This window comes from Microtus oregoni, unplaced genomic scaffold (assembly GCF_018167655.1).
Source record: "Microtus oregoni isolate MIOR12 unplaced genomic scaffold, Mior012 000017F_ref0000208, whole genome shotgun sequence".
In the NCBI taxonomy this organism is placed as follows: Eukaryota; Metazoa; Chordata; class Mammalia; order Rodentia; family Cricetidae; genus Microtus; species Microtus oregoni.
The window spans coordinates 13,208,564-13,227,669 of record NW_024543076.1 but is presented as its reverse complement, the minus strand read 5'-3'; the positions used below and the strand labels follow the sequence as shown (position 1 = coordinate 13,227,669).

Below are 19,106 nucleotides of genomic sequence, written 5' to 3'. Positions count from 1 at the left end.
ATTTTTTATTTTATTTATTTATTTTTTTTTTTGGTTTTTCGAGACAGGGTTTCTTTGTGGCTTTGGAGCCTGTCCTGGAACTAACTCTTGTAGACCAGGCTGGTCTCGAACTCACAGAGATCCGCCTGCCTCTGCCTCCCGAGTGCTGGGATTAAAGGCGTGCGCCACCATCACTCGACTGGTCATTTTTTTATTTTAAGGTAGCCTCTGTGCTCTGACAAAGTGAGTTCATTTCATTGTCTTCCCTTAGCCCCCAAAAATCAAATAGATAAATAAAATGAAAAACATTGCTTCTAAATTTTGATTACTCAAAGAAAAGAAAAAAACCTCCCTATTCCCAGTAGTGGCTATTGCTGTTGTATTTCCCAGAATGAACATCCTTCTGAGAGAAGGACTTGAAAACTTTAGTGTCGAAGTTTTAGTTGAATAGGAACTTCCATGAGGTGTGCTGTACTGGATTAAAATCCCTTAACATTTTTGCTTAACATTAATGCTCCAGCAAAGAGTAAGCACTAGAAAAGCCCCTAACCTAAAGCCCAATGGTAAAATGCCAGGGTTTTCCGGAGCTGCATGGAGACCACCCTCAGCCTGTGTTGAGTCAGTTGCCTTAGTGATTTACCTGAGATGTTTTCCCCTTTGTCCACAGCTGTGTGCAACAGCATCTCGAACCCTGTCACCAAGGAGATGTTATTTGAGTTCATTGACAGATGTGCAGCAGCTGCCCAAGGACAGAAACGGAAATATCCCCTGGACCCTGACACGGAACTCATGCCACCCCCACCACCCAAGAGACTGCACCGGCCAACCTAGTCCTACTGACCTCATGCTCAAGAGGGAAGAAGAGTGAGAAGAACGCTGCCGCCTCATTTTTACAGCCAGAGGGTGAAAGAGACAAGTGTGGCTTGGTACCGGCACATGTGTCTTAAGGGAAGCCGTGGAGCCAGCCTGTATATATTTGTTACATTTGGTTTCTCAGAACCACAGTGCATCATGGACCTAAATATTTTATTTATACCTGATAAATTCAGCCTTACCTTGTGGAGTTTGAAGATTGAAATATCCAAAGGTTTAAATCAGATTGAAGTCAGTGAAGTAGAGGCCTTGTTTGTATGTGAACAGATACCTTTACATTTGATTCACAACTAGCAATCTGAAACTGTGAGCACATTGAGTTTTTTAGAAGTTGGATTTTAAGTTTTCCTCTTAAAAATGTAGACAGTGACATTAAAAATTCTCGCTGTCACTTATCATGGATTTCCTATATTTCTGAATTTTCTATATTCTGAACAATGACAAGGTCAAGTATTATGCACATTAAACATTTTGGTCTGGCTATCCCATTTTAAAAAGGTTTTTTGTTTTGTTTTGTTTTTGGTGTGTGTGTGTGTGTTTGGGTGGGTGGGTGAGAGGTAAAAGTAAAACAATAACAGCCCCTCCCCCTAATGAATTGTATCCTTTCTTTAGAAAGTACTTTGAGTATTTTTACCGTTTCTCTTGTTTGAGCCACAGTGTCAGATGTCTGGTGTTCAATCCTGGCAGTGGTTTTGAGTTACTATGTGCACTTAGATAATAGAGCCCAGGTCCCTCGTGTGCTGCAGTCCTCAGAACATTGCTTCTTTCAGACGCCAGGGCCCTTGTGCTTTACCTCAGTGGGATCATCACACAACACTCACTGTGATCTCTGGGAGCAATAGCAAACACAAATGGTGTTGTGTTAGTTCCCTCAAACAAAGCGTCAGAAGCAATAGTGGCTTATTTCTTTAGTTGGAAGGTAATGTCAACTGAAGAAGATGTTGTCTCTAGGAAACGCTGTCCTCCCTCTGGATAGATGCAAATGCATTGCAGAGACTGATCATGGAGGACAAGATGATGCTTCCACTGTTGCACCTGTGTCTGGGGGATGATATTTCAGTGATGCGGCTTCACTTCTGTGTTTACTATAGACAGTGGGTTTAAAAGGCAGCTAATGGTCCCTGACATTGTAAAAACAAACAAACAAAAAACTGTTCTGATTGGCTTGTGAGGGAACTCAGAACTAGCAAACAGCTTAATGTATTTATTTTTAGAGACACAGGTTTTAAGGATATGTATTTAATTAAAACAAATTTTCATGATCTGAATTTTTATATATGTATAAGCATATCTGTTAAAGTATATGCAACAGTGTATATTCTTGTACTGATACAGCCAGAAGTGACAACCCAAATGCACTACCTAGCAGACTGAGTATCTGATGAAGTTTTTATTTGAGTAGCACAGAAGAACCAAAACTGTATTTATATGAGCCTGAGTTTTAATGTTTTTAAACCTTTTCTTCTGCAGTACTTTTCTACATGGAATACTAGGGCTGTGCTTGGGCTTATGCCTCTGTTGTTCCCAAGTTATGTAATGTGTAGCAAATTTATTCAAAATGCCGTATTAATGTTTTTTTTTTTTCTGGATTGCTTTTGTATATTTGAGCACTGAAGGGATTTAAACTCCTGCCTGCTACAGTGATTGTTGAGGGGAAATTGGCAAGGTTTCTTCTGTCTTTCACATGGTGGATCCAAAGCTGCCTGTGGATTCCAGACAGTCTAGTGTCTGCCTCAACAGGGTCGGTGGCTTTGCATCCATCATCCATGGTCTACTCCTCAGCTGCTGCAAAAGCAGAGCCCCTTCAGCCCCTTCTCAGAGTAACAAGCTTTTGCCGGTGATCTTAATAGAATCAAAATGTTGATGGTAACTCTAACATCTTAAATGAATTTTGTGGAAAGAGCTTTGTATAGGACTTACTTTTTCAGTTTATCTTTTTCTTTCAATTATGGTAGCATTATAATCATTGGTCTTCTCGGCAGATTCCATGTAGTCCCCAGACACAAGGCCTTCTCAAGTATAATAACACAGTTAGGTTGTTGGGGGAAACCTGGAGGCAGGACTTGGACGTCTAAAGGAAATGTTCCTTTCTTTCTGAGGGCAGTCCATCCCTTCTCAGCTCATGGTACGTTTTCTTTAGCGGACGTCTTCTAGACAAGAGTAAGAAGACTATTTTCATGAGTTATCGCACATAAAAGCTTGCTTTTTGTTTGGAAAAAAAAAATGTGGGTGACCACTGCCTGGATGGTGACTTTGCTTTCCATGAAATACTCAGAAATGCCAGAACATTCCTTCCCTAATTGTGTGTCAGTGTGTAATGTAATAAAACTACTGATGTGAAATAACAGTGTGTCTTTCCTGTCTCGCTGGAGTGACTTGGCATCCCTTCTGCTGCACTGACCCTTGTTGCTGCCTGCCACACCTCGGGTGCTTCATCTGACTAGTTTCACTCTAAAGGTTAAAGATTTGGAAGATCTCTTTTGCCCTCTGAGAGACTTGATTGACATGGCAGTAGCTGTTTGAAATCTAGGGTGGAGGTGCTTTCTATATTTCTGTGCATTTACCCCATCCCAGCAGTCTACCAATGAGTATTCTCTTACATGCTTCATGGGTTTATTTTAGACTATTTAGTAGTAAATGTCCTGTAAAGACTATGCATTTTTGTATGTGGGATTTTGCTGTCCTTAAACATAACATTTGGAACATTTTGAGCATTGTATAGTTTCTTCAGAACAATAAAATCTTGAAAATTGATAACTAAGCAGTAAATGCCTATAATGGAGACAAGCCCTAGGCTTGATCCAAAAAGAAATTCAGACTGAGCCACCTACTAGTTTTGTGTTCTCTCTACCTTCTCCCTCATTTTTTCATTCATAAAATTTCAAGGTTGGGCCTAATTACAAGGAACCTTTCTAGTCCGACTATGATTCTCTGTAAAGTCAGGAATGTGTAAATGTCTGCAAGAATGCCTGCACACGACTCTTCCCTTGGAAGGAGGCCTGCACACGACACTTCCCTTGGTTTTCCCCCTCCAGATGTGGCTGTAGTCTGTGATACTGGGTCACAGAGCTTGGCAGTAATAAAATTCAAATGTCCTTTTGGGTTAGTCTAGGAGTGTGTGTGTGTGTGTGTGTGTGTGTGTGTGTGTGTTTGTGTTTCTAGTTCTCTCGCTGTAACTGAAGCACTAAGCACATGTTCACAAGACTGTATATTCAGGTTGTATCTAGTGCAGCTCCCACATAATCCCATCAGCAGCATCTTGTCTGTTGTTTGTCTTTTGCACTGAGAGCAGGAACTCGGGGACACTGCTGAGCAGGTAGTGCCCTGTTCTCCCCTTTTGTGATATACTTGTAAAGAGTTGAAAAGGAGGTCATCTTTTTTTTTTTTAACTGTGTCTTATTTTTTTTTTAGTGCCGTTTCATTGAACTTACCGTATATCATAAGCTAGGAGGCTCACCTTACCCATCCTACCCATTTTTCTCATGTTTTCACAGAGCAATCCTTTGGTAACTATTGGGATATTTTGGTTTTAAAAATAAATTCCGGTTCCCTTTGGGTAAGTCCATGCCTCCAGCCTTGTCTTCAAACAGGAGAGCAAATGAAGGAGGCTGTTCCTGCTGCTACTATTGAATGTCTTCCAGAATCTAAAAGAATAAGAAACTGCCCAGTTTCCATCTGAGCATCCTTGTGTGGCTTTGATGTCGGGTGTAAATACAGCGTGCTCTGATAAGCATCAAGGTGAGGCCTGTAGAAACCCTATTTGAACCCCCAAAGGCCTATAAAGTTTCTGGACCGTATCATGTTTAGGTGAAGCTAGAATGCCTGTGACATTTGCTGGGGATGGAATCAGAAGAGAGATGTAGCCAATGCCTGCTTGGATGGCCAGCAGAGCTATACGTATTGAGGGTAAGAAAGCATGTGAGGAGGGTTGCCACAGCTGTGAGAAGGAGATTGGCTAGAAAATAAACAGTAATCTCCGTCTCTGTAGAGCCTGTCGCCCCTGGCACCACAGCTCTCTGCACGGGGTCAGATGCACTTAACGTGAACAGCCCGCTGGCAGCGTGTTACACAGATGCGCATGTGCAATGAGAAACGAAGTCCTATTTCCACAGACTTGGTGGTGCTCACAGTGTCAGGGTCATTCATTCCACTGGCCAGTCCACAAACACCAACATGATTGCTTTAAGATTCATCTCTCTTCCTCTTGCTGCCCTTGCTGCACTTGGCACGTAAGCCATTCCCTCCCACATACAGCTGCCCTTCCCCAACCTTTCTTGTCCTTCCCACCTATACAAACGGCCCAGGTGCCGTCCGCTGGCCTCGGCCACACGCTACCAGAGTCTCCAAGTTCATTTAGAGTGTTCATTCTTGAGTGTTGAACTCAGATATCCCATTGACAGTTTAACATCTTTGCTGGGGTGTCTCCTGTCACCTCAACCTGAATATGCCAAAGCCGAGCTCTTCCCCCTTCCTGTGTGCTTCCTTCTCCGCCCGCAGGCATCTTCCAGGCCTGGTTAATAGCAGTAACGGGTTTCAGTTACTTCTGTATGGTCTTTGACTCTCCTCGTTCTTTTCCGCTTTCACCCAGCACATCAGCAAATGTCAGCACTACCTTCAAAATGTGACAGCTCCTCCATCTCCCAGCTCAGTTCCAGGGTCATCCCAGGTCTTCCGTCCCCACAGCTTCTCTAACCTCTGCTCAGACTGTCAGGATAGCCTCTTGATTACACTCAGCTTCTACCCGCCTTCCTGCCTCCTCTCTGTACCGTTGAAGTAGTGCTTTCAAAAGCAGGTCACTTTCCTAGTCAAACCATCCAGAAGTCCTGCCTTATTCAGATGCCCTATGCTCTCCTTAATTTAATAGCAACATAACTTGCTCCTGTTGAACCTAGTCGTCACTCCAGTTTCTGTGCTGTGTCCCTCTAGATAAGCAAGCTTTCGTTTTAGGGCTTTGAACTTTCTGCATCTGGAATGCTCTTCCCACAAACATGAGAGATCCCCACACCTGCTCCTGCAGCGATCATGCTACCTGGAGTGCCCCGCCCTCCTCCTCACAGTCCCTTCTCCAGTGTGTGTGTTAGCTTTTCTGCCCGTCTTTTGTGTCTCCTCTCTAGAATGCAACTTCTGTGTGCAGTAATAATTTATTGCATCACTGGCTATATTTCCAGCACCTAGATTATTTAGGCATAAAGTTTGGGAGTGAATATCTTTAGAATCCCTAAGTAAAATCTGGCTATGCAGACAATGCAGGGCTTTGAATGTCTGACCAAGAGGTTAGACTAAATGCCAAAGTTAGCAAGCTGGGAGTCCCTTGTGTTAAATAGATGGGGGTCAAAGTTTAGACTAGGGAAACTATATAAATAGGGGAGAGATGTGATGGGCATTCCGAAGGTTAAACCTCCAGACTCCACCATCAGAGGGTTCAAGTCTAGGTGGGGAAGCAGTGACCCCCTTAGCAGGAATAGGACAAGAGGAGAAGCCAAGCCATATGGGACTGGATGAAAAGAAGCCGAGTCTGTTGAGTTGGCTGGACATACTTGGGAGAACCATGGGGGTTATGCCATGGACGGTAGCAAGGAAAGCAGGGCTTGGATGCGATCAGTAGCAGGTGTGAAGTAGAAAGAGGGATGGGTACCCAGCTTGGTGAGCTGATGGGAGAGGAAAGTAAGCAGCAGAGTAAGGCAACAAGGAAGTAAAGTCAAAAACCAAAGCTTGAGAAGGTGCATGGAGAGGGGAGGAAGGCCTGAGAGGCAAGACCAGAGGGCAGGGCTTGGAGCTGGCTCCTGGGGGACCTGCAGAAGCATGCTGAGGGTGAGTCCAAGAAAAACAAACCAGGAGGAAGGTGTGTGGTGGACCTTGAGCCACAGTAGATAACCCATATAACCCCACAGTGGTGAGCCTACCTGGGCATGCTGACTGAGGACATAAATGTCCCAACCATTCCTTCAGAACATTAGCAGTTTGTCACCAGGGATAAGAAAGTATTTACAGCTCTCAGCCTACAAGCCTGGCCCCTTCCAGTCCTAGAATGCTGCCTCTGGGCTTCTGAGTAGGAGCAACCTGTGGTCCCTACAGATGAAAGTGTGATGACCAACGTCAAATCCACAAGGCCTTGTGTATGGGCTTCTCTCTGGAGATGGTCAGACCAACCAGAGGGCCAACTGCAGCCCATTCTGGCTGGGCAGGCACCCTGAGCAGCTAGTGAGCACATGGCTCAGGTACAGATGAGCTAAAAGGGGTGTGCAGGGGGCTGCTGAGGGACACGGAGTGAGTCTGAGTCTCAGCCATTACCGGTGATGGTTTGGGAGGCTTTGGTCTCCAGGTCTGGATGGCAGTGCACATCAGGCACGTCAGGACTTAATCCGTGCCTGAGAGAACTGACACGAAAGGCCCATTGAATTAGAAGTCCACTTGAATCATCCAAGAAATGCCAACAAGACATCACAAGGAATTTGTGAAAATGAGAAAAAAATGATTCTTTAAATATAGTTTCATCTGTTGACGTTTTTGAAAGATTGCAAAAATCGTTTAAGTTTTTATTCCAACGTGCTGCTTCTCATCATTAGTGACTGCTAAGTATTAGAAGAGGCTATCAGGATCTGAGGGTGGCCCCTCTAGCATCAAGCTGTGTTAAAAGAAAAAAAAAGGCAAGTTGAGGTGTTCAGACATTCTGGAAAGGATTTATTTCAAAGCATCGAACAATGCTCTCCTCCACACACTGACAAACAGGTTGTTATTAGGGCTCTTTTATTATTTTAATTTTGTGTATGTGGTTGCTTTGCCTGCTTGTGTATACATCATGTAGTGCCTATGGAAGCCAGAAGAGGGCATCAGGTCCCTGAGCTGGGGCTATCTATTGTAAGGGGCTGTCTTTTGAATGCTGGGGATTGCACCCAGGTCCTCTTAACCACTGAGCTATTTCTCTAGCCTCAGAATTTTTTTTTTTAATAAACCATAGACTAAAACTAGAGATGAGGATTTCTATATCAGTCTTGGAGTGGGGTTTGTTACAGTTTCTGTATATTATTGTGGAGGTTTGAATAAGAACGGCCACCATAGGCTGGTATGTTTGAATGATTAGTCACCAGGGTGCAAAACTCTTTGGCAGGATTAGAAGGATTAGGAGGTGTGGCCTCATTGGAGGAAGTGTGTCCCTGGGGAGGGGTTTGAGATTTTCTTTTCTTTTTGTTTCTTTTTTTCTGGGTTTTACAAGACAGGGCTTCTTCTGTGTAGCTTTGGAGCCTGTCCTGGAACTTGCTCTGTAGTTCACGCTGGCCTTAAACTCACAGAAATCCAGCTAACTCTGCCTCTTGAGTGCTGGGATTAAAGGTGTGTGCCACCACCACCCAGCAACTTGAGGTTTTCAAAAGCCCACACCCGAGTCCAGTGCTTTTCTTTCAACCTATGGATCTCAGCTTCTGCTCCAGCACCGTGCATGCCGCCATGTTCTTTGCAATGACTACAATGGACTAAAAACTAAAACTGTAAGTCAGCCTCCAATTAAATTCTTTCTTTGATAAGAGTTGCCATGGTCATGATGTCTCTTCACAGCGATAGAACAGTGACTAAGACAGTTACGTAATTGGGAAGAGGTGAAATGCAGCTTGCAGTGGTGTGTAGCTACAGCGGAGGAAGTTTGTGGTGGGGGAGCGTATTTTCTGACCTCTATGACCTGGCATCTTCCAAGAGGAAAGAAAAGCCCCAGACTGCTTTCCTTTGCAGCTTTAAGACAACGGTCCCATTTTACAAATGAGCAGCCTGAGACTTTGATGAAGTCATAAACTTCATACCTGTGGTTTCCCTACTTGTTTGGTATTGCTCCTTGCTTAAATAAGGGTGAGGGTGGGGAAAAAATCCTTCAGATGGGTATATTGCTCTTAAAGACAGCCAGGCTGTCATCTGTTGGTGACTTCTCTTCAGAAAGCCTTGAGAGCTGTTTACGCGTGGGGCTTCCATATGGAGGGACTACTGGCCTCTTGTCCACCCCATCAAAGTTTCCAGGTTCATTTAGAGCATGGATCTCATTCTTGAGTGGTGAACTCAGACATCCCACTGACAGCTTGTCATCTTTGCTGGGGTGTCTAATAGTCTCCTCAACCTGAATACGCCAAAACTGAGCTCTCCCCCTTCCTGTGTGCTTCCTTCTCTGCCCACGGTCTTCTAGGTGTCGCAAGTACACCTCGTCCCCTTTTCTCCGGGAACTTGAGCAGCCCAGGCTTTCCAGAATGCTGGAGCTGGGACACACCTCTGAGGTGCACAAGCTTATCTAGTGTGAGGCAAAGACTACAACAAATATCGACGTACCCAGGTTGTGTAACCCATAAGCACATGTGAAAAAGTTTGATTTTGATTGCCAAAGAAGGCAAAACATCGCAAGACGAAGTTTGAGCTATCTTTGGGCAGGATGCAAACCGCCCTTGCGCATCTCACATCAGAAGCGACGTGTGATTTCTTCAGTCTTTCAGCTCAAAGAAGAGGAACAGATTTAACTGATGCATTCTAAAAATAAATAAATAAATAAAAATAAATAAATAATTCACTTGAGCTGGAAAGCAAGCGTGAAGTAGGGTGGGGGTTAGCAGGGTGGTGGAGGGGGTGGGGATCTTTTGTTTCTTAGAATGAAAAACAGAGGGCAGTATATATGTTTCAGCTGGGAGGAAGAAAAGAGGGCCAAAAGTCACAAAAACAGGAGTTCGAATAGTGTGTGGATGGGGATTAGAGATTAAATCGTCACACACACCTGAGGATACACCGTCCTCGGAGCTGAGAAGCACGATGAAAGTCCAAGCCCCTTTTTAAAAACCTCTGATTTTAAGAACAAAGCCAGCTGGGGTATACTAGTCCCTGATTTGAGGCGTGAGTACTTAGGGGCCCCTCCCAGCCTCACAGAGCCCTGAGAAGTCCTGCAGAAGGAGGAGGTGTCCCTGCCTGTCACACAGGCACAGCTGTGTGTAGGGACATCAGATCCCCTCCTCTCTAGGGCATGGTCAGTCTTTAACTTCTTAGGTACCAACAACTTACTGGACGGAAGCAAAATGTCCTTCCCGGGTCATCCAGATGTCAGTGTGGAGCCCGTTGAATTAATATGGCTGCGCTCTGGAGTGAGAGTTTATTCTTTTAGTGCTCTTTTGTCTTTTTCAGAAAAGAGACTTAATATGTTACTGTGGTGTAGAAAATCAATGCTTCGAAATCAATGGTGATTTTGCAGGCTCTTTAAAATGACTCCCGTAGCTGTAGAAACGGCTGCACAGCAAACCTTCGCGTTTGGCCCATTCCACCATTCCACCCGAGTGGCTGCCACTTCTTGGGGGGTTGGATGTTTACTCAGCGCTCAGAGCTTCAGCCCAGACAGAGCCAGTCTGACCCTGAATCATGCTAGAGACTCAGAAGCTGTACGTGTGACGTGTGTTGGGGCCAAGGCCGGTGTGACTACATTGCTGGCTAATAACTAAACAAGAAAAACAGGGACAGAATTGCTGCCGAGGGTCAAGAGAAGCTGGCTGGTCTTTGGTTGACTCTAGGGCCACTTTCTGGAAGAAGGGCTGTGGTCACTGGTGAGAGCTAGGCTTTGAACAAATGACGTCCACCCCGTGACTGTGTTGTAAGCTACTCTGGGACAGTTATCATCAGTGCCTCTGAAGGAGACTGGTGTTCAGAGGTCTTAGGTGACTCCCCCAGGGTCACATGGCAGGGGAGCTGGGACTTGGCCCTTGTTTTCTTTCTCCACATGCCCCTAAGGTGGCACTTGCCATGGGTTCTCTGGTCATTTCAGATCTGAACTTCTGCTATCCATGACTGATAAGCAGAATCCAGAGCCCAAAGGCACCAGATACTACAAGGCCACAGCAGCACGATGCCTTGGTAGCCCCTCAGTGGGGCACTGGCTACACACGGTGGCCTGCTCACCCCTCTCCAGTCTCTTTGGATGTGCCAGGCCCCTACAGGCATCTTTCTCTGTTTTGGCCAACCCTAGAAAAACTTTCTTCCAAGACAGCATTGCCTTCTTCTAAATCACCAACAGCTAGTTGTGGTGCCTGGTGTAGACAGTACATTTCGGGTATTGGGAGTGGGCGCCTCCAAAGGCTGGGTCTTGGCTTTCACCATGCAGAGTCAGCCCAGGGAACCAGGTGTGAATTGGGGGTGTCCTGCACTGAAGGCCATTAGTAACTCACGGGCCACACCTTGGACAAACAGCACTCTGTAAAGGACCAGGAGGCCACCCGAGAAGAACCCAGATGGCCGACTCTGACTTCTTAGACCTGGGAGGTGCAATTGATGCCATTTCTGGAGAACGCCAGTTGCTTTCAGCCTGTCCTCTTGGAGAGGATTTCAGCCAAGTCCTCAGCCAGGCTCTTACCTGGAGGCTGTGAGTGAGCCTCAGGGTTCTTCTGTCTTAAGGGGAAGTCCTGGGCGGAATCTTTCTGAAACAGTGCATCATCTCCGTCTGGTACCCTAAAGATTCTCCATCCTGGAAGTTCCAGACTTGGTAAGCAATTCTTTGGGTAGATAAAGTTGGGGTGTTTGTGCACACCTGTTCCCCAAAACACAGAACTGTTCCCTGCATGGGCTGCTGCTGTGGAATAAGCTTTTGATTGGCAGGGCAGCCTTCCTTATTCTTGGCACCCAGCAAGTCACCAGACCTCTCATGTGTACCTGTGAAAGCGACAGAGAAGATGGCATTCGCAAAGGTGATCTACTTCCTGTTTCAGGATGTCCCAGCCTATGGCAGTGACCTGTGGTCCCAGTGCTTGGCTTCAGTTGACAAAGTGGAGCCCCGCGTGGTGCTCCTGCACTGAGCTCCTCAGAACTGCCCATAGGATGCCCTGGGCTCCCTGAACGAGCCACACCGGGCTGAGGAGATTGCTTCAGGCTTGGGCTGTACAGCCCGTTCTCTGCGGTGAGAATCACAAAATCCAGGCCTCTTCCCCTTCCTTCCTTTCCTCTGCCTGTATACGGGAAGCATATTATTATCTGCAGCCCAGGGACAGCGTCTCTATCAGGACCCAAGTGCTGTGGGTTGCCTGACATCTGCTAGAGCCCAGCAGATGACTAGTAGGGGAAGACTCTGGAGAGAAGGGCTATCAGGTGGAGAGCAGAAAGTGGGGTGCTATATTCTAAGTGACCCCCTGGTTCCGGGTTGGGGGAGGGAGGGATGAAGCCAATTTGTTTCTGCCTTCTGGACCAAATGCTGCTAGGTCCTGAGGCTTGCAAGCCCCAACCTCTCAAAGCCTGGAGGCAGAGAACAGGACTGAAGGACCCTCAGGGATGGGGGACGGGGGGAGTAAGAGTCCTCAGGGGTTGTGGGGGCCTATATTTGGGGTTGACTACTGATTCTCCCAAAGCCCTAAGCCTCTTGTGAGTCTGGGACAGTCTTCCAGTGCCTGCTATGAAGATCAGTTGAATCGGCAACTTCCTCTCTCTCTGGTACATACACAACATTCTCCTTTCTGTCCATCCCCACATTACCAGAGCGGAGATGCATGTAGAACAACTTGTAAATGAACCGTGGGCCCCTCCTCCCCAGCTTCTACAGGAAGTCAAAGCTGCCCTGAAAACTGACAAATGCTCTCATTATGCAAAACAAAGACAACAAGCCTGCCCCCCAAAGCAAGAGGGCCGCAGAGTTGCCATCCAGTTGAGCTCCCTTCCACGAATAGTTCCCTTGCCAGAGCCCACAGTACCCACACTTTCAGTTTTGATGATTCCAGAGATTTTAAAATGTCAAAGAAATCCTGGCTGTAAATGTCCCCACAGTGATTTTAGTCATTTTGTAGAGAAAGCAAGCAAGCTTCCTGACTGGCCAGCCCTTTCAGAACAGTCCAAGCTGTGGGCCCAGCCCCTCCTTCCTAACCCCTTCCTACCACTCCCCCGTCCTATTCATATTCTGATCAACACACTTGAAAAGATGCTATTCCAAACGTTCCTGCCAAAGAGGAAAACTTCCTCCTGTTTTTAGAGCTGATGCCACAAGCCTTCTTATGCTCCGGGTCCGGTGGCTGCAGATGAGGGACTTAGGCACCACAGGACCAAGCGGACCAGGCTTTGGCGTCAGGGAGCTGGCCCATTGGCCTTGTCTGAGGTGTCACAGCCTAGAAGGAGGAAGGTGTCAGATCCCCTTGAGCTTCTAACTCTGCACAAAACTTCAGGGGTACTCACGTAGGGGGCAGGGATACAACTAGGTAAGAACCCACCCCCAGAGGGGAGGGTCCCTTGATTCAGAATTCCCAGTCAGTTGAGGAAAATGAGAGCGAGATGTGGTAGGTAGGAGACGTTTGCCAAGCTAACTTGTTAAATAGCAGAAATTGGTAGAGAACTTTTAAAAAGAGCAAGATAACGCGATCATTCTTCGCTAGCATTCATTGACGCTCTACTGTGCGTCTGCGGATAAAGCTGACCAGCGTGCACTCTGCGCTTAAGGGTGGAGGTGAGAGCGGGCAGATTGGCTGAGTAGGTGAGGTTCACTTGAATGGTGCCCCCTGTGCTCATGACAAGTGTGAAGACCCGGGACTTTAGACACCTTCCCAGAGGAAGTCATGTTGAAATGGAGGTCCGGCATAGATGAAGATCTGCAGGACACATGTCCTGTTGAGAAAGGAGGTGTCTCTCACCGGTCTTCTAGGAAAGTGTGGTGCAGCTTTGGGGACGCCAGATGTCTCAGCCGCAGACTGGGAAATTAGTGGGGTGTACCTACGGCTGAGGGAGTCGGAGGGGCTATGAAGAGGTTCTGGATTCAGAGCAGGGCGGCTGCAGAGGGCCAGTGCTGTGTGACCACTCGTGGGAAGCTTGCTGGAGGAGGAGGGGAAGGGAAGCAGGTGGGAGGGGAGAGAGACCAGCTCCCTGGGAGGGTGCCCACTGGAGTGCAGCTGGAGGAGGTCCAGGGTCTTCATGCCCCTGGGGACCTGGATGAGGACCTCAGCAGCATCCCTAGCAATCAAGTATCTGGTGCTAATTACAGATAACAGCAGGCTTCATTTGCATATTAACGACTGAGTATACTAATTACAAATTAGCTTTATCTATTCATTAAAACAAGGCCAGGATGCCTTTTTCCTTGGGAAGGGTTTGATAGTGTTGAGTTAAATTACTGTGCACCTGGAAGGAATGAATACCAGCTGCATTTTCTTGTGGGCATTGTATAAATCAGTCTGGTAAAAATAGAGGCAGCAGCAAATTTGAAACCAAAGATGGGGTTCGATTTTCTGTCCTCAGAAATCCAGTACATACATGCAGATAGGAGTAATTTTCAGCGAACTTGTCAAGAAAGTTCCAAATTATTACACTACAAAGAAGAAAAATTTTGTACTGCTCTCTCTTGACGCCCGAGGAACCAGGGCCCCTGGAAGTTTCCTCTGAGGTTGGAGTGCTTCCAGAATGAGCCAGGAAGGAGCTGTGTAGGGCGGCTGGAGTAGAGAGGCTGGGGAAGAAAAGGTGATAATAACACAAAAAGCCAAGCCAGCAGCCGCTCCAGCACGAGCCCTAGGAGAGAAAGCAAAAAGCAGTGAAGATGACAGGGGCTTTCTTGTCCGTGGGAAGCTTGGCTGTGAAGTCCTGGGGGCCTGTGGCACTGCAGAGATGGAGAGGAGGCAGCATGTGTCTGGAAGTTTTTTAATATGTGTCCCAGATAAGAAGGTAAATAATAGCTGGGATCCTAGGCGTGGGGGTTGGAACATGACGTGGAGGCGGGGACAGCTTTTCTTCTCTGTGCGCCTGCTAGTCATGCTGACTTCTTAAACCCCTGTAGTGTATCGGCGTAAATAAATGCAATGCAGATATTAAAGAATATTTACCACTTTAATGATAAACTTACAGAACCTAGGTTCCTGCGTTGCCCAGGAGGTAGGAGAGGAAAAAAGGGCGGAGCCGCCTCCCGCGTGCCCATTTATCGGTATGCATTCGCCCGAGGCAAACCCGCCTCCTCAAGGGGCTGGCTTAACCCTACACTGTAGAAGTGATACTTTGATATAGAATAATGATCAGGTCTGTGAAGATAGGGAAGATAAAGGCAGTTTGTTTGGCTTTAATCCCTAAGCCAAGACATAAAGACATAACAGTCTACTAAGTCACCAAAACAGAAACAGAGTAAACACTCCTGACTGCGTGTGGTTGGAGCAAATGCAGCTCTCTGTGGCACTGGCCTGTCTCAAATTCTCAAGGCTTTCTGTCGACCTGCCTGAGAAAGTTCATGCGCTTCAGGGCTCCTGTGATATGGGCACTGTCTGCCTCTATTCATGGCCCTCTTAGTCCACTGCCTGTCCACTCGACATACAAATGTATCAGTGTCCAACTTCTAAAGTTTCACAGTCTTTACATTTTTTTCAATGCTTTAATAGTTCAATATCTTTTAAAGGTTCAAAGTCTCAAAGATAAAATATAAAATGTTACATACTTTTTACTCAAAAGGGAAGAATCAGGACATAAACCAATCACATTTAAGCAAACCGAAATCTATCAGAGTAGCTAACTCAGTGTCTAGTATCTGGTCCACTAATGATCCATAGGGCTTAGCCATCCCCTGTCTACAATTCTGCCATCCTCAGCAAACACAGTCTGTCTTGTAGGTGCAGACAGCTCCACTCCACACCTGATGATGTCCTTGGTCATCATGGTCATCCAATGGTCCTGAAATCTCCAATATCCTAGAGTCCTCACTACATCTGAGACCGCACCTTCACCAGTGGCTTTTCCTGGCCTCTCTTCAGGACTCTGTCCCTGCCACATGGTGGCAAGCCTTGGATTCTCTCTATGGCCTCTTTATGCATTTAAAGTCAGTATCCTTGGCTTCCTTCAGGAACTTCATGGGTAAGAAGGCCTCCACTGTCTCTATTTCTGATAACTCTCGTATCTCCCAGGCTACCCCAGAGGAGCCTACCCAATGAGTTTTCTAGCCCAAAGTCCTCCTTGCTTCTACACTCTTACCCAAACCCAGCATGGTCAGGTGGTCACAGCAACACCCCACTCCTGGTACCGAGTTTTTGCCCTAGTTTGCCTTGGATAAAACACTCGGACCAAAACAACTTAGGGAAGGAAAGGATTTATTTCAGCTTACACTTCCAGGTCACAGTCCATTGGAGCACGATTAATAACAATTCAGAGAGAGAAACTGGGGTTCAACCTGAAGGGAAAAACAAAACAGCCACTGGCTTTTACCTTTGCCTTAGTCCAAAATGGCGATCCTGCCTCCAAGAATCCCAGAATGAGACTGTGTCTGAGAGCTGTTTTCCTCCTCTCTAGGGCTGGGATTGAAGGTGTGCACCACTGGGATTAAAGGCACTCACCACCGTTTTTTTTTTTTTTTAAAGGTTTATTTACTTATTTTGTTTACAGTGTTCTGTCTGCATGTATGCCCACACACCAGAAGAGGGCACCAGATTTCATTACAGATGGTTGTGAGCCACCATGTGGTTGCTGGGTATTGAACCCAGGACCTCTGGAAGAACAATCAATGCTCTTAACCTCTGAGCCATCTCTCCAGCTCCCACCACCTGGTTTCTATAGCAAACTAATGTGGCTACTGGGATTAAAGGTGTGTGTTACAGCTGCCTGGTTTGTAGGGGCTGCTTTCCTCTCTGATCTTCAGGCAAGCTTTATTTATTAAAATACAAATGAAATGCCACTGCAGTCCACTAGTAAGGGAGGTCAGGGAAGAAGCTCAAGCAGGGACTGAAGCAGAAGCCAGGGAAGAGCACTGGCCCCTCTAGCTAGATCAGCTAACTTTTCTTTTATAGGCCAGACCCCACCTGCTTAAGGATGGCACCGCCTACACTGAGCCAGACCCCTCCCCAGCTATAATCAAGACAGTTCCCCCAGCCATGCCCACAGACCAGTGCAATGAAGACTGTTCTCCAGCTGAAGTTCCCTCCTCCCCAGTGACAGTTTGCATGCAAACCTGAAACACTCCTCTTTGAAATCCATAGAAAAGCAAACCGTTTTCATCTTTCTTTTTTTCTCCAGATCCTGTTCTCCATCAAGTCCCCTGACTCAGTGTCCACTCCCCTCTTTCGCTGGAAGACAAAGGAAACCCAGGTCTGATGGGAGAGACAGGCAGGTTTCCAAAGACAGCAGGAGCATTAGGGACTCAGGGCTCTGACGGACTTCTCAGCTTTCCCAGCTAGCTGTGCCCATAGAGGGTAGGGCTAGGATGCTTGTAGGTTCCTTCTGAACATTCCCCCATGCTGTCCATGTCTCTGACCCTCATTCTCCAGGGAGGAGCAGGCCCTGGGCTCATCCTCAGAGAGCTCCTGACCCGTCAGCTGAGATTTCTAAACGCTGGGGGTGCACGGTCTGGAGCGACCTCGAGTGTAGCTCAGCGATAAAGTGCTCACCTTGTACCTGAGAGGGTCCTGGCTTCAGTCCTCCACCTGACCACCAACAACTGAATTAGAAAGCCCTATGTTCTTTCTCAGGTTTCAGCGGGCCCCAACCCTTCATCATGGGACCAGGCAAGTGTGTAGTGTGGGGCCTCACAGCTCTTGCAGTGAAAACACCCAACCCAGCTCTGGTTTTGCAGGTTTCTCATGGAAGTCTAGCCCGAGAGAGGAGAGGAAATGGCAACACAGTGGTGAGCAAACACCTAGAGAAAGGAGGGATGCTGAGCCAAAGTGCCTTGCCTTAGGGGCACAAGACAAAAGTCTAGGCTTTCTTTCAAGACAAATAAATAAATAAATAAATAAATAAATAAATAAATAAATGTATGTTCTTGATTGCGAGGTTGATTGGGCAAAGAGGACAGGAGCCAAAAAGAGTTCAAATCTGCTTCCCCAGTTGGTATGAGGGTGGAGTGGTCCAGGCCCAGAGAGGAGAAACGCTCCTGAGCGTTAGTGAGAAAAGAGTTAGTTTTAGAACCCTTTGTGTGGTTGTAGATGGTCCTCATGCCTCGTCCCAGGTTGCCTGCATCTTTTAGGAGGGAGTCGTGTTCTGCCTTGGGCTTTGGAGCTCCTAATGTTGAAGTCATTGGTTAGGTAAGTCGGCTGCTTCGGTGTGTGATGGTTCTGGGCTCTCTTCTGGAAAAGCAGCAACAACATTCTGCTGTGTAAGGAACTCATGCCCAGGCCTTCGCTGATTTCCAAACTAAGGGTAGTAGTCACTCAGGCAGATGGTTTTTTTGGACTTCTGCTGTGGGCCCTCAGCCTGTCTGCAGTCCAGGGAGCTAGCCGCTGTCAGGGCCTCTGGCATTTAGTGGGTATGAATCCCCAGGCTCAGAGCGGAAACTCAACTTGTTTAGGTCACCTGGCCTTGGCCCTGCTGCAGGTCCATCTGGCCTCTCGTTATGGACCAGATTGGCAAAGGACAGAGATTTGGAGCTGAGGAAACTCAGCGGACACACTCTTGAAGGCTTCCATAACTCTCCTCCATCCCTTTCTCTTCAGGCTGCCTACTGATTGGGTGGCGAATGAGCAGAAGGCTTTCACTTTAGAGGATGCACTTTCGGGGAGGGGGGGTCAGCTCTTAGGGGTGCTGGCTGGCCTCATTTCCTCCTGCAAGCCCACTGTCAGCTCCCCAGAGTTCTGAGGGCACTTCTTAGTTCCAGAGTTGGGCCAAGGGTAAACCAGGAAAATACCACAAGTTACACTCCCGGGGTGTGTCTCTAATCTGCATCTAGTCTAGACTTTCTAATGCCCCTGGAGGAGCAGGGATCTTATCAGCGTCTTCATTTTTGACAAGCAATAAGTTCACGCTTATCTAGGCTGATGGCTCCGGGAGCTTCCTTCAGTGAACTGGTAATTTCAGAAGTTGTAGGAGGGAGTTCTCTGCCAAAGGACCACACTTTCAGCCCCGAGCTACAGCTCAGTTTGGCCTGATTGTCTTTGATTTTATTTGTTGCATAAAATGGCTAGTTTTAGATGCAAAAATAAACAAATGGTCGTGCAGCTTTGAAAGCCCTTCTCCTTGGAGACAGATCCCTAAGCTCTTTGCTGCTTCTTGGCTATTTCCGGCTGCCACGGTGCTGATCTTTCTTTATTCTTTTCTATTTTCTGTCTCTCTGCTGTGCTTTCCCAACCCTTACCAAAAAAGAGAAAGACAAGCATAGTGTCTCTCTGTGTGTCTCTCTCCTCTGAGTCGTGCACTATCTTAGCATGGATCCTCCTAGACATCAAGAATAGTTCCTTCAGGAGATGACACTCGGAAATCTAGACATGCCTGCTTAAATGATAAATTAGAATTTTAAAAAAAGTGATTAAAAAAGAAACCCACCATTTGTTTCCCCAGTAACAAGTTTGTTGCAAAGCCCAACGTTCAGACCTGGAATGAAAAGC

General features: G+C 46.8%; 1 protein-coding gene across 3 annotated transcripts in view; it reads left to right on the top strand.

Moving 5' to 3' along the window:
- The window catches only part of Rngtt (RNA guanylyltransferase and 5'-phosphatase), a 188,522-nt gene extending 184,944 nt beyond the window's left edge, over positions 1–3,578 (top strand). For all 3 annotated transcript variants that reach the window (XM_041667676.1, XM_041667677.1, XM_041667678.1), the window contains exon 16: positions 647–3,578. In XM_041667676.1, coding sequence (XP_041523610.1) covers positions 647–810 — 164 coding nt within the window. In that variant the 3' untranslated portion in view covers positions 811–3,578. The remainder of the gene's footprint in view (positions 1–646) is intronic.
- Positions 3,579–19,106: the final 15,528 nt, after the last annotated feature.